A 24,600-nucleotide genomic window follows, 5' to 3' on the forward strand; every position below is an offset into this window, starting at 1 on the left:
CGTTCCCCAGCAAGGATGTGCACAACCCACACACAAGGCCTGGAGCTACTGAAACCCTTCCCTGGGAAGTGGCATGGGACCTCAAATGACCGTTGCTTTGAGGAGCCAGCAACTAATGCATCACTGTGCTCTCACCCAATAGGGAAACACAGGCCGGGCCTTTCAGATGAAAGGGACAAGTTCTTCATCTGTGGGCTGTGCTTTGCAAGCCTCAAATTGCTGTTTGTTAACGTGCTTCACAAAGAAGGTGTGTTCCAGGTCTCCCGAGGCGCTGGCTCACCATATAAAAAGCCCGGGCCACTCCAAGCCCTTCCATCCACGTCTCTTCCCTTGCTCTCCACATTGAACCTGGTAAGTCTGAACTCACTGCTTCTCTTCGTGCTGGCAGGATTTCTGTCAACGGGACTGCTTCCCTTCTGTGCGGGGTCCTTCTGATACGTGGTCCAGGCTTGAAAATACACTGTGCTTCCCTCTTCTGGGAGGTGAGCTGGCGAGGGAAGAGGGAAAGCTTTCTTCCCTCCTGAGAGGGAGTCATTTGGGCTCTTTTGTAGCAGTGGCTCTGCTGAAATCTGAGGCTGCACGACCAGTACCGTCCAAGGGGTCACCAGGTGCTTCCTCCCCCATGCATGGCACAGCGACCGGCCTTGGTCACTCTTGGCATGCAAAGGAACTTCCCAGGGAGATGTGGCCCTGGCCAGCCACTGGTTTGTTCTCGGAGGAGCCAAGCTGGGGGTCTGAAAGGGCCCGACAGCTAATGCCCTCTGCTCCCTCCCGGTCTTGCAGGGTCGCCTCCCTCTGCAAGACATGTCGTGCTACAGCCCGTGCCTGCCAGCCACCTGCGGCCCAACCCCTCTTGCCAACAGCTGCAACGAGCCCTGCGTCATCCGGTGCGCCGACTCCAGCGTTGCGATCCAGCCCTCGCCAGTGATGGTGACGCTGCCGGGCCCAGTCCTCAGCTCCTTCCCTCAGAGCACAGCCGTGGGATCCACCGCGTCGGCTGCCGTGGGGAGCTCCCTCAGCGCTGCCAGTGTGCCCATCGCTTCTGGGGGCTCCCTGGGGCTGGGCGGCTTTGGGTGGTCCGGTCTGGGCCGCGGGCTCTGCGGGCCTCTGGGACGGGGCAATCTCTTATGCTGAAGCCCGTGGATCGCTTGCCTGTGGTGAAGTACCAGGGGCCTCGAGGAAAGTCCAGGAACCAACCCCGAGGGAGCGACCTTCCGTCTCTTCCCAAGGAAGCCTCTCTCTTTCCCCCTCTTGCTCTGCTTTACCTTACGCTCCCCATCAAACACCTCCACCTTCCTTCCGTAGCAATGCATCTAGGGCATACGTGACTGCCAGAGCCTTGAGGGGGAGTTGCACAGGAAGCATGCCTGGCATGGAGGTTTTCCTTCCGATGGCAGCACTTCTCTGAGCTTTTCTCGGCCTCCAACATGCATTGCTTCAGCTCTCGCCTTTTCCATTTTCCTTTGATTTTCTCATTAAAGACACTGGGCATCACAGCTTTGCTAGAGAGCCGTGTTTCATTCTCCCTTCTTCTCCAATCCCAACCAGCGGACTGTCCAAGAGAGTTCCTCCCTTGCTACAGCTACGGATTTTTCCATAGCTGCCGGGTTTCGCCCCTGACAGCCTATAACAATGGAGACAAGGCCAGCTTGGCAGGGGGGAGAGCTCTTCAGCTCTTCTGGAAGGAGCCCCATTACTCATCGGCACACCTCGAAAGCCACAGCACAAAGCATGGAGGGAGCCCGAATTTTCTGTTGGATGTCCCTGTGCTGCATTGATTACAGCAGAGACTCAACAGGCTGCTGCATTAATGAGAGGCAGTGGTGGCCCTGGCTGCTTTGTTAGAAAAGCCTTTGTTAAGAACCCAGAAAGCGAATCCCAGGAATTTTTCACATCTGCCTCGTGCAGTGCCAGCGCTCTGGCGAAGGAGCTTGGCAGAGCATTGCGTTTCCCAGGCCATTGCTCCCTGCTGCCATGGGCTCCTGACGCGGAGGCAACACTGAATCTGCCAGTCTCTCCTTGTTCAAATATCTCCACAATTACAGGCCCATGGGGTGGGCTGGGGCTGGAGAAACTATTCAGAGTGACCAGGGTGCAAGCGGCTCTGGTGCCAGCCCCCAAGGCTGTGCACTGCTCCCCTTCCTCAAGGACGGGAATTAAGCAGGTGGAGGAGAAAGAGGCTCCCAGGGCCCTGCCTTTGGTGTCCATCCCACGGTGCACAATCCCATGCCCACCTTTCTGTTATCCACCAGGGGCAGCGAGGCTGGCTTCTGCACCATTTCCCCCAGCCCAGGGTCTGACCTTCAATGTACAGAGAGGTGTGGGCTCAGGGGACCAGCGCAGCGGTTTACGCTCTCTGCAGCACCGCAGCTCTGGCAGGTGAAAAGGGGAGTTGTGTGCAGTGGGGACGGTGCCGCTCAGCTCCCTCATCGTTCCTGACTGTTAGCTGTGCTGGGAGAGAAGCAGCCTGTGATGAGAGCCTGGGTGAGCACCAGGGGGAACAGCACAGAGAAGCCACGGCCAAGCCTGAGGCACATGCTCTGTCCTGGTGAAAAGTCCAGCAGTCAAGTGTGAGGGACTCCTGTCCGTAGGAGCTGGTGGTATGCTTCCAGAACGTGAGGGCAAGGTGGCTGGTGACAATTTAGCCTCAAAGTCAGGCTCAACTCCTTTGCGGGCACTGAGCCACGCCTGGGTCACTGTCCCGTGTTCCTTCCCAGGAAGGAGTGTGGAGCTCTGCTCTCCAGACATTTGCTGATGTGAATGCTGGGACCTGTTTCCCAGAGGTCCCCAGAGCTCAGCCCAGCTCTCGGGACAGTGGACCAGTCCCAAGAGGCACAAGCTGGAGGCTGCCTTTTTCTCTCCCACGGCAAACAGTGTAAGAAGGTGTAAGCGTTAGGAGCAGGGGCAGGAGCTGGGGCTGGAGCAGGAACAAGAGCAGCAGGAGCAGGAGCAGCAAGATCAGGAGCAGTGGCAGTGCCAGCGGCAGCAGCGGCAGGAGCAGCAGCAGCATGCGGACGAGGTGGCCGAGTGGTGAAGGCGATGGACTGCTAATCCATTGTGCTCTGCACGCGTGGGTTCGAATCCCATCCTCGTCGGTCAGCCCAACAGTGGCCAAAGTTGCTGAGTGTGAGGAGCTTGACGTGTGCCCCCCAAGCTTCTGTTTTGAGATGAGAGCTGACTGAACAGAAATAGCAAGGTTTTGAAGTGGCTCAGCACGGACACACTTCAACCTCTTCTGTCTCCGCATAGGCGAGAGGAACCGGAAGGGATAGAAGGAAGAGCCGGGGAACTCACAGGACCGTCAGCCTCCCCTCAGTCCCTGGGAAGATGATGGAGCAAAACATCCTGGAAGTAGTTTCCAAACCTAGTGTCGTGGTTTAAACCCGGCCGGCAGCCAGGCACCACGCAGCCATTCAGTCACCCTCCCCTGCCCAGGGCATGGGGGAGAGAATTGGAGGGGTAGACGTAGGGAGACTTGTAGGTTTAATAATTGAAAAAAAAGAGACTACTACTACCGATATTATGAAATACAAACAGGTAATGCGCAATCCGATTGCTCACCACCCGCCAACTGATACCCGGCCCGTCTTGGCTGGGTTCGGCTTGACTGCAGACTTCACTCTCTGCGCTTTTCCCTGCTTCCCACGTGCCGCCCATCACTGCTCACCCTGTCGGCTCCCATGGTCGCAATCCCAAAAGCGAGAGAGAACCCTCCTCCTTCCCAGCCGCCCCTCCTTTACATACTGAGCAAGGCATCACATGATATGGAACACTCCATTTACCGATCCGGGTCCAGCATTCTGGCTGTGCTCCCCCCCAAGCTCAAGAAAAATTAACTCTGTCCCAGCCAAAACCAGGACAGTCTCCACCTCTTATTCCATACCATTTGCATTATGCTCAGGTTCCCAATACGTTCTAAAGTAATCACCATCCCTTTCCCTGGTCCCAGGTGTCTACACACAGATATCACTCTCTTAGTCTATGGGCCATCCTTCCAAAATGTGTACTGAGTTCATTTAGTTCATAACTTTGGGTTCCATTTGTCATGACAGTCTTTTAAGGCTGGAGGGATGAGGCGGATTTGGCTCAGTCAGTGGAGCGCGTGACTTTGGATGTGGCAGGAGGATGGCACGTAGTCTCTGCTACAGTTGGAGCTCACTGTTGATGTGTCTGGCGCGGGCCATGCTCACAGTCTACGTGCGGGTCGATCTCAAGGATGTTGCTGGGCACCAGCTGCTGAAATCTGTCCTGACTCTACCAAAGTTCATCTCTTTTTTTCATTAATGTGATGCCATCAGTTCAGTATGTATCAACCATAGCGATGACGCTATGCAATAACTGGGTTATTCGACAGTTAACATCGTACAGTTCAATTCATTGTCTGTTTTCACATAAAATCCAATCCCCTTGAGGCGCACATCGGACTTGCCCGTCCTTCCACATTAGCCACCGTGTGCACCCAGGTCCTTGGGCAAAACTAATCCCACGCATGGGTTTACCTTTACCCGAAGCAGGAATAACCCAGACTGTCTGCCCCAGCATGTTTTTAATGCGCACTGCAGAGACCTTATCCCCATCTACAGTACGAAGAAGGTTTGACTGAGCAGGGCCAGACTGGTTGGCAGATCCTCTAGTATTGACTAACCAGGTGCATTTCGCTAAGTGCATGTACCAGTGTTTGAAAGTTCCACCACCCATTGTTCTCTGTAGTTTTTAGCAACCCATTGCACCGCTCAGTTTTCCCAGAGGCTGGTGCAGGAGAGGGGCTGTGATACACCCACTCAATGCCATGTCCTTTGGCCTAAGCGTCTATGAGATTATTTTGGAAATGAGTCCCATTATCTGATTCAATTCTCTCTGGGGTGCCATGCCACCACAAGACTTGCTTCTCAAGGCCTAAAATAGTGTTCCGGGCAGTGGCGTGGGGCACAGCACACGTTTACAACCATCCGGTGGCTGCTTCCACCACTGTGAGCACATAGCCTTTGCCATGCTGAGTTTGTGTGAGTGGGATATAATCAATCTGCCAGGCCAACCCGTATTTAGATTTTAACCATCGTCCTCCATGCCAAAGGGGTTTTAACCGTTTGGCTTGCTTGATTGCACACGTCTCACATCCATGGACGGATAACCTGTGCAGTGGTGTCCGTGGTTAAGTCCACCTCTCGGTCACGAGTCCATCTATACGTTGCATCCCTTCCCTGAGGGCCTGAGGAGTCATGGGCCTGGCGAGCCATAAATTTTTCATCCTTACGTTGCCCGTCCAGATCCACTTGAGCCACCTTAATCTTAGCAGCTTGATCCACCTGTTGCTCTTTCTGATGTTCTTCAGTGGCCTGGCTCTTGGGTACATGAGCACCTACACGACGTACTTTCACAACCAAGTTCTCTACCCGAGCAGCAATATCTCGTAGTGGGTCTCCAGAAACCCTCAAAGCCTAAGAAAGCTAGCGTTTCCTTTGGTTTGTCTGCGGGGACATAACTGCTATTTTATCAGTCAACTCCATTGGAATCTGACAATGTCCATCTTGCCATTTTATTCCTAAAAACTGAATCTCCTGTGCAGGTCCCTTGATCTTACCCCGCTTTATGACAAAACCAGCTCTCAGAAGGATTTGGACTATTTTCTCTCCTTTCTCAAAAACTTCTCCTGCTGTATTACCCCATTACAATGATGTCATCAAGGCATCGCAGGTGTTCCAGGGCTTCAACCTCTTCCAGTGCAGGCTGGATCAGTCCACAGCAAATGGTGGGGCTGTGATTCCGCCCCTGGGGCAGCTGACTGGCAGGTGCATTGGACACCCCTCCAGGTGAAAGCAAACTGTGGCCTGCACTATGCTGACAGAGGGATGGAGAAGAATGCTTTAGCAATATCAGTCGTGGCCTATGCTTGGCTGCCTTCGACTCTAGTTCGTATTGAAGCTCTAGCATGTCCGGCATGGCAGCGCTCAGCGGTGGCGTGACTTCGTTCAGGCCACGATAGTCTACTGTCAGTCTCCACTCTCCATTAGACTTTCACACTGGCCCTATGGGGCTGTTAGAGGGGGGGAGAGAGTCTTGTTGATCACTCCTCGTCTCTCTAGGTTATGGACAGGAATTACGGAGTCTCGGCTGGTGCGATATTGTTGTCGGTGCACTGTTGTAGTAGCGATTGGCACCCGTTGTTCTTCAACCCTCAGCAATCCCACAACAGAGGGGTCCTCTGAGAGACCCGGCAACGCAGACAGCTGTTTGACTTCCTCTGTCTCCAAGGCAGCTATACCAAAAGCCCACCGATTGGGTCCTTAAAATACCCTGTCCTGAGATAATCTATACCAAGAATGCATGGCGCTTCTGGGACGGTCACGATGGGGTGCTTTTGCCACTCATTCGCAGTTAGGCTCACCTCGGCCTCCAACACAGTCAGCTGTTGAGACCCCTCTTGAAATACCAATGGTTTCTGCCCCTTTAAAATGGGATGGCATCAGGGTGCGTTGGGCACCAGTGTCCACTAGAGCCTTATACTGCTGTGGGTGGAATGTGCCAAGCCATCGAATCCACACAGGCCAATAAACTCGATTGTTCCTGTCCTCCACGTGGCTGGAGGTAGGGTCCCTCTAACGTTGGTCATAGTATCCACTATCGACGAATGGGTTAGAGCTGCAGCAGGAGCAGGAACAGGAGCAGCAAGAGCAGGAGCAGCGGCAGAACCAGTGGCAGCAGCAGTGGCAGGAGCAGCAGCAAGAGCAGGACAAGCAGCAGCAGGAGCGGTGGCAGCGGCAGCCAAGTGCTCCAGCAGGGTCAGCTTGAGCTGGTTGCTTAGGACATCGTCCAGCTGGGTTTTGAGTATCTCCAAGGATGGAGACTCCACAACCTCTCTGGGCAGCCTGGTCTGCTGTTTGACCCCCCTCTTGGTAAGGAAGTGTTTTCTTGCCTTGAGCTGGGACTTCATGTGTTTCAATTTGTGCCCACTCCCACTCGTGCTGCCAGTTGGTACTTCTGAGAAGTGATTATGGCTCCCTCTTCATTCCCTTCCACCAGGTATGGGAAGAATCCCAGCTCTCACAGCCTCCCCTCAAATTTCAGACACACCAAGCCCTTAACCAGTTTTGTGACAAAGCAGGGAAGACCTGTGTGGAGGCAGGAGTAGCCAGCAGCTAGCCATGCCACCAAGAGATGTGCTGTATCGCGTGGTCAGGAGCGACTTGGCAGGGGTCAGAGGACAGGAATGATCCTGCGTGGTTATGAAAGACACAGAGGTGGCCGGAGCCTCTTCCTGCCCACACGACCACCCCTCTCTTACACACACTTGCACTTCTGCCTCTCTGGCCACCTGCCTCCCTTTCCCAATCCCTGGACATCTCCTTGGGATATCTCTTCCCCACGACCATGGACACCTTGATCTCCCCACCCTGCTCTCCTCTGGGTGCACTTCCCAGTACTTTTGCACTTCCAAGGATGCCTTGTGGTTGCTGGAGTTCAGCACCTGTGAGCAGCGTACCTGGACGTGGCTGCATGGAAGCAAGATGCGAGGAGAAGAGCCTGGGGTTTGGCCAAGGGGCTCAGAGATCAGAATGCTGCTGACCCCACCCCTCTACCCAACCCCCCGCCAGCCTCACGTATCCCTAAGGCCTGGGAGGCAGGTAAAGGGGACCACTGCCGCCATTGACAGCCCAGTTGGGTCTGAATCCGGGGGGAGAGTCTGTGGGAGATGAGAAAGGGGCTGCCTGCTGTGGAGAGGTCAGCTTCTTCATAGGCACCGTAATCTCACCTGCATTCATCTCACCCCAGCCTCAGAGAAGAGAAGCAGAGCAGAACTCTTCCTCATCGACAGGCGAGCTTGGCGGTTTGGAGAGCCCAGAAGGATCCCTTTCTGTTCAGTGGCTGCTGAACCCAGGAGCCCAGCAGAGCTCAGGCTCAGGCTGCCACAGCTCCATGGCCCCTGGCCCAGCCATCAGCGAGGCTGAGCATGCCTCCCAGGAGGCACACACACACAAATCCATGTGTACGACACATATAACACATGGCCGACCACACCGATCAACCCAGGCAGGAACACACAGCACTCAACAGAGGGCACCGAGAGCCTCGTCCAGGTCCCCTTCTGGCTGATCACGATGAAGGACTGTGAGTGGGACAATATTACACACATGTACAACGTGGATCACTCCAGCAGCTGGACTGAGACACCCCGTCCACCCTGTAGCTGGTCCCTGGCTCCGGTGGGCCTGGTGGTGTGGTTTCACTCCAGGCGGCAAGTAAACACCACGCAGCCGCTCACTCACTGCCCGCACCGGTGCGATGGGGGAGTGGATCGGAAGGGTAAAAGTCCTGGGTCGAGATAAAGACAGATTAATAGATAAAGCAAAAGCCGCGCACGCAAGAAGAACAAAGCAAGGAATTCATTCACTCCTTGCATCGACAGGCAGGTATCTATCTCCAGGAGAGCAGGCCTCCATCATGGTTACTTGGGAAGACAAACGCCATAACTCCAAACATCTCCTCCATTCCTTCTTCTTCCCACAGATTTATGTGCTGAGCGTGACGTCATATGGTATGGAATATCCCTTTGGTCAGTTGGGGTCAGCTGTCCCGGTTGTGACCCCGGCCATCTTTTTGTGCAGCCCCAAGCCTACTGGCTGGTGGGCTGGTGTGAGTGGCAGAAAAGGCCTCGACTCTGTGTAAGCACTGCTCGGCAACGACAACAACACCTCTCTATTATCAACACCGTTTTCAGCACAAATCCCAAACGCAGCCCCATACCAGCTACTATGAAGAAAATTACCTCTATGCCCAAACCAGCACACCTTGACACCCTGGTCATTCTGGCAGCCAGCTCCTCCGGTTCTCTTGGCCCCAGAGACATGCACGCAGACACGAAATGGCCTTATGATGTCTCTGGTGGTTGGCCAGGACCCTCTGGTGCCTCCTGTAGCCAACGCCCTCTGTGACCTCATCCTGAGGGGCACACACCCACACGTGGCTCCCAAGCCGCTTTACCCACTCGCTGCCTCAGCTGGCTTGATACTTGAGAGCAGTCACACACTGACTTGCATACCCTCACACGCTTCACTTGCTGGCAGCACATTATTTCCACTCACCCTGGTCTGTCCAGGTGCCGGCACCCCAGACAAGCAGTGCCGACGACCTCCGGTCCCACTCCAGTGACTGGCACCACTGAGACCGGAACCACGGCCACCTGTGGTTTGGCTCCAGTTGCTGGCCCCTAGACTTCCATACGCACACATGCACACAGATCAGAGAGCCCCTCACCAGGGAAAGTCGTTAGGAATAGAGCTTAAGAAGAAGACAGGACAGGCTGCACTGATCAGAAGCAGGGCACGTCCAGGCAAACATCCTGAACAGCAAGTAGTTCTTGAGGGACAGCCATGTTATCCCATCTTCCCTCTAGTTTCCTCACGTTTCTTCCTCCCAAGACCACCCTGAACCCTCCCTTCTCCCACCTCTGCTTCCTCCCACAAACACGCCATACCGAGTCTCGTGCTGTGCTGTGCTGCTCTTCCCCTGCACTCATCACAGTCTTCCAGTACCTAAAGGCAGCTACAAAGACGACGCACACTCCCTCTTAACAAAGAGCCACACGGAGAGAAGAGGGAGCAAGCGGGAGAGGTTTCGCCTTCATACAAGGAAGACATATTTTACAGTGAGAACAATCATTCACTACAACAACCTCCCCAGGGACGTGGCAGAATTCTGGTGACAGGAGGTTTTCAAGATGCAATTGGACAGGGCGCTAGATAATCTCATCTGGGCTCCCTTTCCTGCAAAACGTTGGGCTAGATGATCTTTGGGGGTCCCTATCAGTCGGGGCAATTCTATGATTCTGTGGCAATTCCGGCTCCCTTCATGCTTTATGTCGTGGCTTTCGAGGTGTGCCGATGAGTAATGGGGCTCCTTCCAGAAGAGCTGAAGAGCTCTCCCCCCTGCCAAGCTGGCCTTGTCTCCATTGTTATAGGCTGTCAGGGGCGAAACCCGGCAGCTATGGAAAAATCCGTAGCTGTAGCAAGGGAGGAACTCTCTTGGACAGTCCGCTGGTTGGGATTGGAGAAGAAGGGAGAATGAAACACGGCTCTCTAGCAAAGCTGTGATGCCCAGTGTCTTTAATGAGAAAATCAAAGGAAAATGGAAAAGGCGAGAGCTGAAGCAATGCATGTTGGAGGCCGAGAAAAGCTCAGAGAAGTGCTGCCATCGGAAGGAAAACTTCCACGCCAGGCATGCTTCCTGTGCAACTCCCCCTCAAGGCTCTGGCAGTCACGTATGCCCTAGATGCATTGCTACGGAAGGAAGGTGGAGGTGTTTGATGGGGAGCGTAAGGTAAAGCAGAGCAAGAGGGGGAAAGAGAGAGGCTTCCTTGGGAAGAGACAGAAGGTCGCTCCCTCGGGGCTGGCTCCTGGACTTTCCTCGAGGCCCCTGGTACTTCACCACGGGCAAGCGATCCACGGGCTTCAGCATAAGAGATTGCCCCGTCCCAGAGGCCCGCAGAGCCCGCGGCCCAGACCGGACCACCCAAAGCCGCCCAGCCCCAGGGAGCCCCCAGAAGCGATGGGCACACTGGCAGCGCTGAGGGAGCTCCCCACGGCAGCCGACGCGGTGGATCCCACGGCTGTGCTCTGAGGGAAGGAGCTGAGGATTGGGCCCGGCAGCGTCACCATCACTGGCGAGGGCTGGATTGCAACGCTGGAGTCGGCGCACCGGATGACGCAGGGCTCGTTGCAGCTGTTGGCAAGAGGGGTTGGGCCGCAGGTGGCTGGCAGGCACGGGCTGTAGCACGACATGTCTTGCAGAGGGAGGCGACCCTGCAAGACCGGGAGGGAGCAGAGGGCATTAGCTGTCGGGCCCTTTCAGACCCCCAGCTTGGCTCCTCCGAGAACAAACCAGTGGCTGGCCGCTCAGCGGATAGAGATTTGGGATGGGGTCTGCATTGGGTATTTGCTAGTAATTGAAGGGTGATCCGAGAGGGTCCGTCAAAACATAATGAAGCTTCCCCTGTCCAAGTCAAGCTCCCTCGCAGTCTATACCTCAGCTGGCCTTGCCACGCCCAGGCATGCCTGCCCCATGGAGGCCCTCTGCTACCTCCGGTGACTCCATTACCAAGGGGATGTCTGCAGGCTGTGAGGATATTTCACAACACTCCTTCTGCTCAGCCCTGGAAATTTGGTAGGGAAGGTGCCCCAGAGAGAGTCCTCAGTAAGCCCCCTCCCGCCGTGAGGAAATGGATGCCAGGTTTTCCAGACGGGTGGAGCGTAGCCTTGGTGCTGTGGCCTTGGTCAGGGAACGATTTTCTACTGCACACCAAGAGGCTCCCTCTTCCTGGCATCGGGCTCTGTACTTCCTGATCATCCATCAGCCCTTGTACAAGCATCAATTTGTTCACTCACAAATGGGTCTCCTTCTCCCTGCCCCCACCCTCAAGACCCCTCGTCTTGTCAGGTCAGGCTCCTCTCACCCACATCTTTCAGGAGGGGACATGTCTGAGTAAAACGCAACAGGGCTCCTGAAGACAGCAGCCACTACGGAAGAAGACGTCTATGGTGGGACTAGCTCTCCTGTGGAAGCTTCTCGTCATGCCAACAGTGCAAAAGGAGCATTGCTGAACTGCGGATACAGCCCTCTCCACAAAATCTGTCCTGCCAACCGAGGAGACAAGAGGCAAAATGAACTGACACTTACCAACTTCAGAGAGCAGGGGAAGGCACGAGGAGACGACAGAGGAGCTGGCAGTTGGGCATGCTTTTATACTGCGGCCCAGAGCCCCAGGGGAGCTGAAAAATGCCACAAACATGAAGCATGTTGAGAAACAGCAATTTGGACTTCTCACACCTATGCTGGTAGATGAAAGACATGCCTCCGTTGCCTGAAATGCGTGCCTCCCTTTTCATCCTGGGTAGCACTGACGTGATTTTGTTGATAGCAATTATGTTTCTTCCCCAGACCAACGCTCCTTTGAGGTCTCATTCCAGTAGCTGGTGAAGCCTTGCAGCAGATTCAGGCCATGAGTAGGTGATGTACACGTCCTGCCCTTCCTGGGGAACGTGGCCCCACTTAGATAGGAATTTTCCTGTGGGGTACACATGAAGGCCACTCAGAAGGGTCTCTCTTTGATGGCATGACACCGACCCTGAGCAACACCAGTGCCTGCCGCCTATGGAGTTGCTCGGAGCCCAGCCAAGCCTCTGCAGGATGGCTGTTCTACTGGGGGACAGAGAGAGGAGGAGACTCTGATCCCCAGAGTGTTTGGAAGGTCATGGTCAAACAAGGCCCTCCTGCACTCTGGACCAAAACCCCATTGTGTGCAGGGATGGGGACACGGAGGTCATTGCTGGAGTGTCTCAGGGTACTCGGTGGCAGACGTCTGCTCCCCTCGGGCCTCGGTGATGCACACCATGCAAAGGGGGCCCAGCAGTTCAGCTGTTGTCCTCAGTCAGGAAAGGCCAGTTCTCTGGGAACTGCAGAGCCCTTGCCTTGCCTGCCAGGACTTTACTCATTACTCTCCTGAGGAGAAACAACGGCCCTGGAGAGCGATGAAGGAGCCTGCTGACTCAGGCCTGAAAGCGAGCCATCACCAAGTGGACCTGTTTGCTTCGGCACAGTCTTCCCAAACAACACTCACCTTTGCATCATTGCCTGCTGGCTTGTTCAGGTCACTGACCCAGAGGGTCTGGCTTGTTTTCCCTGGCTCAGGGATGGATTGGCACATTCGGGGCCCTTTAATTGCAAGGTGGCACCAGCAGACCACCTTGGAGTCACCTGTGAGTCACCAAATAGTGCTGAGGCACTGCGAGAGACCTCAGCTCCACCTCGGTGCACATCATCCATGCACTGGCATCAGGGAATCCGGGGGAAATGGATTCAGACCTGCCCAGGACCCTAGGTGCAACCTCGTGTCCACGTTCCTGCAGAAATGCAGCTTTGTGTACAGTGTTGTCATGGCTGTTAGCATCTTGCCCAACCACTTGGTGACTCCTTGAAATCCTGGGTGAAATCCTCCTTGGTGAAATGGCAGCCAAGGGAAGGACAGCACGGACGTGCCCTGACGTTCCCACTCCCAGACGTTTCTGGAGCACGGTCCAAACCGAGGAAAGTTTCCGCCCGTAAGTGTCCAGGGCCTGGGGAGCCTGCTTCTTTGATGGACCGGTGTGACAAACCACCAGACTGAGGCTGCAGCCTCTGAGCGGCAGCAGATGGTGCTCCCTGCTACCCTACGAGACACAGAGGAGACCTTGCCTGTCCGGAGAGGTGTGGCGGGAGCTCAAAGGCCAGGCGTGTGTTGCCAGCCCTGAGAGCTGCCTGGAAAAAGCCTCTGCCTGCCCGTGCTGCTTGGGCAGATGGGCCACGCTCTCACCCGGGCGGCCGTACCGTTTGGGGAAAGGGTCTTAGAAGGGGGATGTTGTCTTCTCCTGCAAAACGTTGATGGCTCTGACTCACTTCTGCCGTCGCTTGCAGCAGGGCCATGCTCTGGGGCTGTTGTGCCATCCTGATGGGACGGGAGACCCAGTGCCACAGCTCACAGTGGAAACGTGCTCACTCCGGACAGGCAGAAACAGGTCCCAGCAGTCAGCATGGCACCAGGGTGGGTGGCAGCCACCCGTGCCTCTTCCAGGTGGAACTGGAAGTGCACTGACAAAACAGCCAGTGATGCTCCCTCCTGAAAGGCTCTGAGGCTCTCTGAGGAATTTGCGAGGCACTTGGTCCCCAGTGTGTCCTCAGCTGAAGAGCAGGGAAGTGGTTGCCTATATCTTCCAGCCCCCCAAAGCCCTGAGACTGGCCCTCAGAGACGTGGCCCATCCCCACAGAAGGGGCACGGGTTGCCCACAGCAAACTCTGCAGGGGAAGATGCCAGCAGGGACCATCCCTGAGGGAAACTCCCTGCATGGGACGCCCTGCCCTGTGGCTGCTCTGTTCCCGGCCGGTGCACTAATGTGCCGACGCGGAAGTCTCGGACACAACGTAGACTACCAATGTGATCAAGTTGATGCCACTTTATTAAAGGTTACACAGCAATTTATACTCTATCTCAAACTTCACGCGCCGCTATCTTATTGCTAATAGGCTAAAGCTGCTTGTTCACGCGCCCTTTTGCCCCCTATGATTGGTCCCGGTGTGGCGTCCACGCGATGCTCTCCCCCCAGGTAGACCCCGTGTTTTCGACATTCCAACATCTTTATCTCTTGGGAAGGAATGTAGTTTCTCAGGCCGTCTCGGCCTTGTTTTTGTCCTTGAACACAGCTGCAGCTTGTTGTTACAGTGAGGCCCCTCGGTTTGGATCGCTCATAATATGTCCGTTATTTTCCAGCCATTCCACACTAATGGATGAGCGCTCAAACTACTGATGAGCACCAGCAAATGCCAAAGGCCGCGGTGGGTAAGCAGAGAAGTTGGGTACAGCCCTGCTGCTCCCGCCTCTCTGCTCTGCCTTGTGGCAACTGAGAGGTCGTGCAAACAGGAGCAGGCGCCAGGACAGACACTCTGCTCCTCACGTAGCTTCCTTTGTCACCAGACAGGAGCATGACACAGCCCGTCACAGCTCTGCTACAGCAGGCAGCGAGGGCCATCGCTGGGCTGCTCTCCTCCTTGGCCTGCCATCCTGCCTCCACTGCCAGATGCGGGAAGGCTGGGGAGGCATTCCTCTACCACATGAGGAGCCTGGCATTTGCTGTGCCCAAGCAAAGCTGAGGCAGCAGCAGAGGGCACGTGCATCCACCTGCCACAGCAGGCGCGTGGTAACACCTGAGGGCAGGAAGCGGACAGCACAGGCCCATCCTTGCTCCGCAACATGCCTTCTGCTTTGAACTGCAGCCACAAGAGCACTTGTCCTTTCCAGGGCTGGCAAGGTGACCGAAAGCAAAATGCACCCTCAGTCAAATGCCTATGAGTTTCCTCCTCAGCCCCTGTGACCTTGCGTCCTTGGGGCTGACTACCCACTTTGAGAATGAGAATTCTGAGAAGGAGAAACAGTCACACCGGGCCTTAGCTCATTGCTGAGCCCTCCCATGGCCGTGCAAGGCCTTGTGTTTCTCAGGGTCAGCCTCAGCCCTTCAACAGGAGACCCACGTGAGTGGCCTTCATCACGAGTGCTCCACGCCTGAAGCCCAGACTGAGAGTGGTACTCACGTTCCCCAGCAAGGATGTGCACAACCCACACACAAGGCCTGGAGCTACTGAAACCCTTCCCTGGGAAGTGGCATGGGACCTCAAATGACCGTTGCTTTGAGGAGCCAGCAACTAATGCATCACTGTGCTCTCACCCAATAGGGAAACACAGGCCGGGCCTTTCAGATGAAAGGGACAAGTTCTTCATCTGTGGGCTGTGCTTTGCAAGCCTCAAATTGCTGTTTGTTAACGTGCTTCACAAAGAAGGTGTGTTCCAGGTCTCCCGAGGCGCTGGCTCACCATATAAAAAGCCCGGGCCACTCCAAGCCCTTCCATCCACGTCTCTTCCCTTGCTCTCCACATTGAACCTGGTAAGTCTGAACTCACTGCTTCTCTTCGTGCTGGCAGGATTTCTGTCAACGGGACTGCTTCCCTTCTGTGCGGGGTCCTTCTGATACGTGGTCCAGGCTTGAAAATACACTGTGCTTCCCTCTTCTGGGAGGTGAGCTGGCGAGGGAAGAGGGAAAGCTTTCTTCCCTCCTGAGAGGGAGTCATTTGGGCTCTTTTGTAGCAGTGGCTCTGCTGAAATCTGAGGCTGCACGACCAGTACCGTCCAAGGGGTCACCAGGTGCTTCCTCCCCCATGCATGGCACAGCGACCGGCCTTGGTCACTCTTGGCATGCAAAGGAACTTCCCAGGGAGATGTGGCCCTGGCCAGCCACTGGTTTGTTCTCGGAGGAGCCAAGCTGGGGGTCTGAAAGGGCCCGACAGCTAATGCCCTCTGCTCCCTCCCGGTCTTGCAGGGTCGCCTCCCTCTGCAAGACATGTCGTGCTACAGCCCGTGCCTGCCAGCCACCTGCGGCCCAACCCCGCTTGCCAACAGCTGCAACGAGCCCTGCGTCATCCGGTGCGCCGACTCCAGCGTTGCGATCCAGCCCTCGCCAGTGATGGTGACGCTGCCGGGCCCAATCCTCAGCTCCTTCCCTCAGAGCACAGCCGTGGGATCCACCGCGTCGGCTGCCGTGGGGAGCTCCCTCAGCGCTGCCAGTGTGCCCATCGCTTCTGGGGGCTCCCTGGGGCTGGGCGGCTTTGGGTGGTCCGGTCTGGGCCGCGGGCTCTGCGGGCCTCTGGGACGGGGCAATCTCTTATGCTGAAGCCCGTGGATCGCTTGCCCGTGGTGAAGTACCAGGGGCCTCGAGGAAAGTCCAGGAACCAGCCCCGAGGGAGCGGCCTTCCGTCTCTTCCCAAGGAAGCCTCTCTCTTTCCCCCTCTTGCTCTGCTTTACCTTACGCTCCCCATCAAACACCTCCACCTTCCTTCCGTAGCAATGCATCTAGAGCATACGTGACTGCCAGAGCCTTGAGGGGGAGTTGCACAGGAAGCATGCCTGGCGTGGAAGTTTTCCTTCCGATGGCAGCACTTCTCTGAGCTTTTCTCGGCCTCCAACATGCATTGCTTCAGCTCTCGCCTTTTCCATTTTCCTTTGATTTTCTCATTAAAGCCATTGGGCATCACAGCTTTGCTAGAGAGCCGTGTTTCATTCTCCCTTCTTCTCCAATCCCAACCAGCGGACTGTCCAAGAGAGTTCCTCCCTTGCTACAGCTACGGATTTTTCCATAGCTGCCGGGTTTCGCCCCTGACAGCCTATAACAATGGAGACAAGGCCAGCTTGGTGGGGGGGAGAGCTCTTCAGCTCTTCTGGAAGGAGCCCCATTACTCATCGGCACACCTCGAAAGCCACAGCACAAAGCATGGAGGGAGCCCGAATTTTCTGTTGGATGTCCCTGTGCTGCATTGATTACAGCAGAGACTCAACAGGCTGCTGCATTAATGAGAGGCAGTGGTGGCCCTGGCTGCTTTGTTAGAAAAGCCTTTGTTAAGAACCCAGAAAGCGAATCCCAGGAATTTTTCACATCTGCCTCGTGCAGTGCCAGCGCTCTGGCGAAGGAGCTTGGCAGAGCATTGCGTTTCCCAGGCCATTGCTCCCTGCTGCCATGGGCTCCTGACGCGGAGGCAACACTGAATCTGCCAGTCTCTCCTTGTTCAAATATCTCCACAATTACAGGCCCATGGGGTGGGCTGGGGCTGGAGAAACTATTCAGAGTGACCAGGGTGCAAGCGGCTCTGGTGCCAGCCCCCAAGGCTGTGCACTGCTCCCCTTCCTCAAGGACGGGAATTAAGCAGGTGGAGGAGAAAGAGGCTCCCAGGGCCCTGCCTTTGGTGTCCATCCCACGGTGCACAATCCCATGCCCACCTTTCTGTTATCCACCAGGGGCAGCGAGGCTGGCTTCTGCACCATTTCCCCCAGCCCAGGGTCTGACCTTCAATGTACAGAGAGGTGTGGGCTCAGGGGACCAGCGCAGCGGTTTACGCTCTCTGCAGCACCGCAGCTCTGGCAGGTGAAAAGGGGAGTTGTGTGCAGTGGGGCGGTGCCGCTCAGCTCCCTCATCGTTCCTGACTGTTAGCTGTGCTGGGAGAGAAGCAGCCTGTGATGAGAGCCTGGGTGAGCACCAGGGGGAACAGCACAGAGAAGCCACGGCCAAGCCTGAGGCACATGCTCTGTCCTGGTGAAAAGTCCAGCAGTCAAGTGTGAGGGACTCCTGTCCGTAGGAGCTGGTGGTATGCTTCCAGAACGTGAGGGCAAGGTGGCTGGTGACAATTTAGCCTCAAAGTCAGGCTCAACTCCTTTGCGGGCACTGAGCCACGCCTGGGTCACTGTCCCGTGTTCCTTCCCAGGAAGGAGTGTGGAGCTCTGCTCTCCAGACATTTGCTGATGTGAATGCTGGGACCTGTTTCCCAGAGGTCCCCAGAGCTCAGCCCAGCTCTCGGGACAGTGGACCAGTCCCAAGAGGCACAAGCTGGAGGCTGCCTTTTTCTCTCCCATGGCAAACAGTGTAAGAAGGTGTAAGCGTTAGGAGCAGGGGCAGGAGCTGGGGCTGGAGCAGGAACAAGAGCAGCAGGAGCAGGAGCAGCAAGATCAGGAGCAGTGGCAGTGCCAGCGGCAGCAGCGGCAGGAGCAGCAGCAGCATGCGGACGAGGTGGCCGAGTGGTGAAGGCGATGGACTGCTAATCCATTGTGCTCTGCACGCGTGGGTTCGAATCCCATCCTCGTCGGTCAGCCCAACAGTGGCCAAAGTTGCTGAGTGTGAGGAGCTTGACGTGTGCCCCCCAAGCTTCTGTTTTGAGATGAGAGCTGACTGAACAGAAATAGCAAGGTTTTGAAGTGGCTCAGCACGGACACACTTCAACCTCTTCTGTCTCCGCATAGGCGAGAGGAACCGGAAGGGATAGAAGGAAGAGCCGGGGAACTCACAGGACCGTCAGCCTCCCCTCAGTCCCTGGGAAGATGATGGAGCAAAACATCCTGGAAGTAGTTTCCAAACCTAGTGTCGTGGTTTAAACCCGGCCGGCAGCCAGGCACCACGCAGCCATTCAGTCACCCTCCCCTGCCCAGGGCATGGGGGAGAGAATTGGAGGGGTAGACGTAGGGAGACTTGTAGGTTTAATAATTGAAAAAAAAGAGACTACTACTACCGGTATTATGAAATACAAACAGGTAATGCGCAATCCGATTGCTCACCACCCGCCAACTGATACCCGGCCCGTCTTGGCTGGGTTCGGCTTGACTGCAGACTTCACTCTCTGCGCTTTTCCCTGCTTCCCACGTGCCGCCCATCACTGCTCACCCTGTCGGCTCCCATGGTCGCAATCCCAAAAGCGAGAGAGAACCCTCCTCCTTCCCAGCCGCCCCTCCTTTACATACTGAGCAAGGCATCACATGATATGGAACACTCCATTTACCGATCCGGGTCCAGCATTCTGGCTGTGCTCCCCCCCAAGCTCAAGAAAAATTAACTCTGTCCCAGCCAAAACCAGGACAGTCTCCACCTCTTATTCCATACCATTTGCATTATGCTCAGGTTCCCAATACGTTCTAAAGTAATCACCATCCCTTTCCCTGGTCCCAGGTGTCTACACACAGATATCACTCTCTTAGTCTATGGGCCATCCTTCCAAAATGTGTACTGAGTTCATTTAGTTCATAACTTTGGGTTCCATTTGTCATGACAGTCTTTTAAGGCTGGAGGGATGAGGCGGATTTGGCTCAGTCAGTGGAGCGCGTGACTTTGGATGTGGCAGGAGGATGGCACGTAGTCTCTGCTACAGTTGGAGCTCACTGTTGATGTGTCTGGCGCGGGCCATGCTCACAGTCTACGTGCGGGTCGATCTCAAGGATGTTGCTGGGCACCAGCTGCTGAAATCTGTCCTGACTCTACCAAAGTTCATCTCTTTTTTTCATTAATGTGATGCCATCAGTTCAGTATGTATCAACCATAGCGATGACGCTATGCAATAACTGGGTTATTCGACAGTTAACATCGTACAGTTCAATTCATTGTCTGTTTTCACATAAAATCCAATCCCCTTGAGGCGCACATCGGACTTGCCCGTCCTTCCACATTAGCCACCGTGTGCACCCAGGTCCTTGGGCAAAACTAATCCCACGCATGGGTTTACCTTTACCCGAAGCAGGAATAACCCAGACTGTCTGCCCCAGCATGTTTTTAATGCGCACTGCAGAGACCTTATCCCCATCTACAGTACGAAGAAGGTTTGACTGAGCAGGGCCAGACTGGTTGGCAGATCCTCTAGTATTGACTAACCAGGTGCATTTCGCTAAGTGCATGTACCAGTGTTTGAAAGTTCCACCACCCATTGTTCTCTGTAGTTTTTAGCAACCCATTGCACCGCTCAGTTTTCCCAGAGGCTGGTGCAGGAGAGGGGCTGTGATACACCCACTCAATGCCATGTCCTTTGGCCTAAGCGTCTATGAGATTATTTTGGAAATGAGTCCCATTATCTGATTCAATTCTCTCTGGGGTGCCATGCCACCACAAGACTTGCTTCTCAAGGCCTAAAATAGTGTTCCGGGCAGTGGCGTGGGGCACAGCACACGTTTACAACCATCCGGTGGCTGCTTCCACCACTGTGAGCACATAGCCTTTGCCATGCTGAGTTTGTGTGAGTGGGATATAATCAATCTGCCAGGCCAACCCGTATTTAGATTTTAACCATCGTCCTCCATGCCAAAGGGGTTTTAACCGTTTGGCTTGCTTGATTGCACACGTCTCACATCCATGGACGGATAACCTGTGCAGTGGTGTCCGTGGTTAAGTCCACCTCTCGGTCACGAGTCCATCTATACGTTGCATCCCTTCCCTGAGGGCCTGAGGAGTCATGGGCCTGGCGAGCCATAAATTTTTCATCCTTACGTTGCCCGTCCAGATCCACTTGAGCCACCTTAATCTTAGCAGCTTGATCCACCTGTTGCTCTTTCTGATGTTCTTCAGTGGCCTGGCTCTTGGGTACATGAGCACCTACACGACGTACTTTCACAACCAAGTTCTCTACCCGAGCAGCAATATCTCGTAGTGGGTCTCCAGAAACCCTCAAAGCCTAAGAAAGCTAGCGTTTCCTTTGGTTTGTCTGCGGGGACATAACTGCTATTTTATCAGTCAACTCCATTGGAATCTGACAATGTCCATCTTGCCATTTTATTCCTAAAAACTGAATCTCCTGTGCAGGTCCCTTGATCTTACCCCGCTTTATGACAAAACCAGCTCTCAGAAGGATTTGGACTATTTTCTCTCCTTTCTCAAAAACTTCTCCTGCTGTATTACCCCATTACAATGATGTCATCAAGGCATCGCAGGTGTTCCAGGGCTTCAACCTCTTCCAGTGCAGGCTGGATCAGTCCACAGCAAATGGTGGGGCTGTGATTCCGCCCCTGGGGCAGCTGACTGGCAGGTGCATTGGACACCCCTCCAGGTGAAAGCAAACTGTGGCCTGCACTATGCTGACAGAGGGATGGAGAAGAATGCTTTAGCAATATCAGTCGTGGCCTATGCTTGGCTGCCTTCGACTCTAGTTCGTATTGAAGCTCTAGCATGTCCGGCATGGCAGCGCTCAGCGGTGGCGTGACTTCGTTCAGGCCACGATAGTCTACTGTCAGTCTCCACTCTCCATTAGACTTTCACACTGGCCCTATGGGGCTGTTAGAGGGGGGGAGAGAGTCTTGTTGATCACTCCTCGTCTCTCTAGGTTATGGACAGGAATTACGGAGTCTCGGCTGGTGCGATATTGTTGTCGGTGCACTGTTGTAGTAGCGATTGGCACCCGTTGTTCTTCAACCCTCAGCAATCCCACAACAGAGGGGTCCTCTGAGAGACCCGGCAACGCAGACAGCTGTTTGACTTCCTCTGTCTCCAAGGCAGCTATACCAAAAGCCCACCGATTGGGTCCTTAAAATACCCTGTCCTGAGATAATCTATACCAAGAATGCATGGCGCTTCTGGGACGGTCACGATGGGGTGCTTTTGCCACTCATTCGCAGTTAGGCTCACCTCGGCCTCCAACACAGTCAGCTGTTGAGACCCCTCTTGAAATACCAATGGTTTCTGCCCCTTTAAAATGGGATGGCATCAGGGTGCGTTGGGCACCAGTGTCCACTAGAGCCTTATACTGCTGTGGGTGGAATGTGCCAAGCCATCGAATCCACACAGGCCAATAAACTCGATTGTTCCTGTCCTCCACGTGGCTGGAGGTAGGGTCCCTCTAACGTTGGTCATAGTATCCACTATCGACGAATGGGTTAGAGCTGCAGCAGGAGCAGGAACAGGAGCAGCAAGAGCAGGAGCAGCGGCAGAACCAGTGGCAGCAGCAGTGGCAGGAGCAGCAGCAAGAGCAGGACAAGCAGCAGCAGGAGCGGTGGCAGCGGCAGCCAAGTGCTCCAGCAGGGTCAGCTTGAGCTGGTTGCTTAGGACATCGTCCAGCTGGGTTTTGAGTATCTCCAAGGATGGAGACTCCACAACCTCTCTGGGCAGCCTGGTCTGCTGTTTGACCCCCCTCTTGGTAAGGAAGTGTTTTCTTGCCTTGAGCTGGGACTTCATGTGTTTCAATTTGTGCCCACTCCCACTCGTGCTGCCAGTTGGTACTTCTGAGAAGTGATTACGGCTCCCTCTTCATTCCCTTCCATCAGGTATGGGAAGAATCCCAGCTCTCACAGCCTCCCCTCAAATTTCAGACACACCAAGCCCTTAACCAGTTTTGTGACAAAGCAGGGAAGACCTGTGTGGAGGCAGGAGTAGCCAGCAGCTAGCCATGCCACCAAGAGATGTGCTGTATCGCGTGGTCAGGAGCGACTTGGCAGGGGTCAGAGGACAGGAATGATCCTGCGTGGTTATGAAAGACACAGAGGTGGCCGGAGCCTCTTCCTGCCCACACGACCACCCCTCTCTTACACACACTTGCACTTCTGCCTCTCTGGCCACCTGCCTCCCTTTCCCAATCCCTGGACATCTCCTTGGGATATCTCTTCCCCACGACCATGGACACCTTGATCTCCCCACCCTGCTCTCCTCTGGGTGCACTTCCCAGTACTTTTGCACTTCCAAGGATGCCTTGTGGTTGCTGGAGTTCAGCACCTGTGAGCAGCGTACCTGGACGTGGCTGCATGGAAGCAAGATGCGAGGAGAAGAGCCTGGGGTTTGGCCAAGGGGCTCAGAGATCAGAATGCTGCTGACCCCACCCCTCTACCCAACCCCCCGCCAGCCTCACGTATCCCTAAGGCCTGGGAGGCAGGTAAAGGGGACCACTGCCGCCATTGACAGCCCAGTTGGGTCTGAATCCGGGGGGAGAGTCTGTGGGAGATGAGAAAGGGGCTGCCTGCTGTGGAGAGGTCAGCTTCTTCATAGGCACCGTAATCTCACCTGCATTCATCTCACCCCAGCCTCAGAGAAGAGAAGCAGAGCAGAACTCTTCCTCATCGACAGGCGAGCTTGGCGGTTTGGAGAGCCCAGAAGGATCCCTTTCTGTTCAGTGGCTGCTGAACCCAGGAGCCCAGCAGAGCTCAGGCTCAGGCTGCCACAGCTCCATGGCCCCTGGCCCAGCCATCAGCGAGGCTGAGCATGCCTCCCAGGAGGCACACACACACAAATCCATGTGTACGACACATATAACACATGGCCGACCACACCGATCAACCCAGGCAGGAACACACAGCACTCAACAGAGGGCACCGAGAGCCTCGTCCAGGTCCCCTTCTGGCTGATCACGATGAAGGACTGTGAGTGGGACAATATTACACACATGTACAACGTGGATCACTCCAGCAGCTGGACTGAGACACCCCGTCCACCCTGTAGCTGGTCCCTGGCTCCGGTGGGCCTGGTGGTGTGGTTTCACTCCAGGCGGCAAGTAAACACCACGCAGCCGCTCACTCACTGCCCGCACCGGTGCGATGGGGGAGTGGATCGGAAGGGTAAAAGTCCTGGGTCGAGATAAAGACAGATTAATAGATAAAGCAAAAGCCGCGCACGCAAGAAGAACAAAGCAAGGAATTCATTCACTCCTTGCATCGACAGGCAGGTATCTATCTCCAGGAGAGCAGGCCTCCATCATGGTTACTTGGGAAGACAAACGCCATAACTCCAAACATCTCCTCCATTCCTTCTTCTTCCCACAGATTTATGTGCTGAGCGTGACGTCATATGGTATGGAATATCCCTTTGGTCAGTTGGGGTCAGCTGTCCCGGTTGTGACCCCGGCCATCTTTTTGTGCAGCCCCAAGCCTACTGGCTGGTGGGCTGGTGTGAGAGGCAGAAAAGGCCTGGACTCTGTGTAAGCACTGCTCGGCAACGACAACAACACCTCTCTATTATCAACACCGTTTTCAGCACAAATCCCAAACGCAGCCCCATACCAGCTACTATGAAGAAAATTACCTCTATGCCCAAACCAGCACACCTTGACACCCTGGTCATTCTGGCAGCCAGCTCCTCCGGTTCTCTTGGCCCCAGAGACATGCACGCAGACACGAAATGGCCTTATGATGTCTCTGGTGGTTGGCCAGGACCCTCTGGTGCCTCCTGTAGCCAACGCCCTCTGTGACCTCATCCTGAGGGGCACACACCCACACGTGGCTCCCAAGCCGCTTTACCCACTCGCTGCCTCAGCTGGCTTGATACTTGAGAGCAGTCACACACTGACTTGCATACCCTCACACGCTTCACTTGCTGGCAGCACATTATTTCCACTCACCCTGGTCTGTCCAGGTGCCGGCACCCCAGACAAGCAGTGCCGACGACCTCCGGTCCCACTCCAGTGACTGGCACCACTGAGACCGGAACCACGGCCACCTGTGGTTTGGCTCCAGTTGCTGGCCCCTAGACTTCCATACGCACACATGCACACAGATCAGAGAGCCCCTCACCAGGGAAAGTCGTTAGGAATAGAGCTTAAGAAGAAGACAGGACAGGCTGCACTGATCAGAAGCAGGGCACGTCCAGGCAAACATCCTGAACAGCAAGTAGTTCTTGAGGGACAGCCATGTTATCCCATCTTCCCTCTAGTTTCCTCACGTTTCTTCCTCCCAAGACCACCCTGAACCCTCCCTTCTCCCACCTCTGCTTCCTCCCACAAACACGCCATACCGAGTCTCGTGCTGTGCTG

At 55.2% G+C, this 24,600-nt stretch overlaps 2 protein-coding genes and 2 non-coding genes across 4 annotated transcripts; all 4 read left to right on the forward strand.

The window, feature by feature from the left end:
* Nucleotides 1-804: 804 nt before the first annotated feature.
* On the forward strand, nt 805-1,134 carry LOC141952203 (beta-keratin-related protein-like). Its single transcript, XM_074889384.1, has one exon. The coding sequence runs from the start codon at nt 805-807 to the stop codon at nt 1,132-1,134; it is 330 nt and encodes a 109-aa protein (XP_074745485.1).
* Nucleotides 1,135-3,013: 1,879 nt separating this feature from the next.
* TRNAS-GCU (transfer RNA serine (anticodon GCU)) lies at nt 3,014-3,095 on the forward strand. The gene has a single exon. It is a non-coding gene; the product is annotated as a tRNA-Ser (tRNA).
* Nucleotides 3,096-15,914: 12,819 nt separating this feature from the next.
* LOC141952041 (beta-keratin-related protein) lies at nt 15,915-16,244 on the forward strand. Its single transcript, XM_074889044.1, has one exon. The coding sequence runs from the start codon at nt 15,915-15,917 to the stop codon at nt 16,242-16,244; it is 330 nt and encodes a 109-aa protein (XP_074745145.1).
* A 1,878-nt stretch (nt 16,245-18,122) lies between these two features.
* TRNAS-GCU (transfer RNA serine (anticodon GCU)) lies at nt 18,123-18,204 on the forward strand. The gene has a single exon. It is a non-coding gene; the product is annotated as a tRNA-Ser (tRNA).
* The last annotated feature ends 6,396 nt before the right edge of the window (nt 18,205-24,600 follow it).

The sequence above is a fragment of the Strix uralensis genome, chromosome 19 (assembly GCF_047716275.1).
Source record: "Strix uralensis isolate ZFMK-TIS-50842 chromosome 19, bStrUra1, whole genome shotgun sequence".
Classification (NCBI taxonomy): Eukaryota; Metazoa; Chordata; class Aves; order Strigiformes; family Strigidae; genus Strix; species Strix uralensis.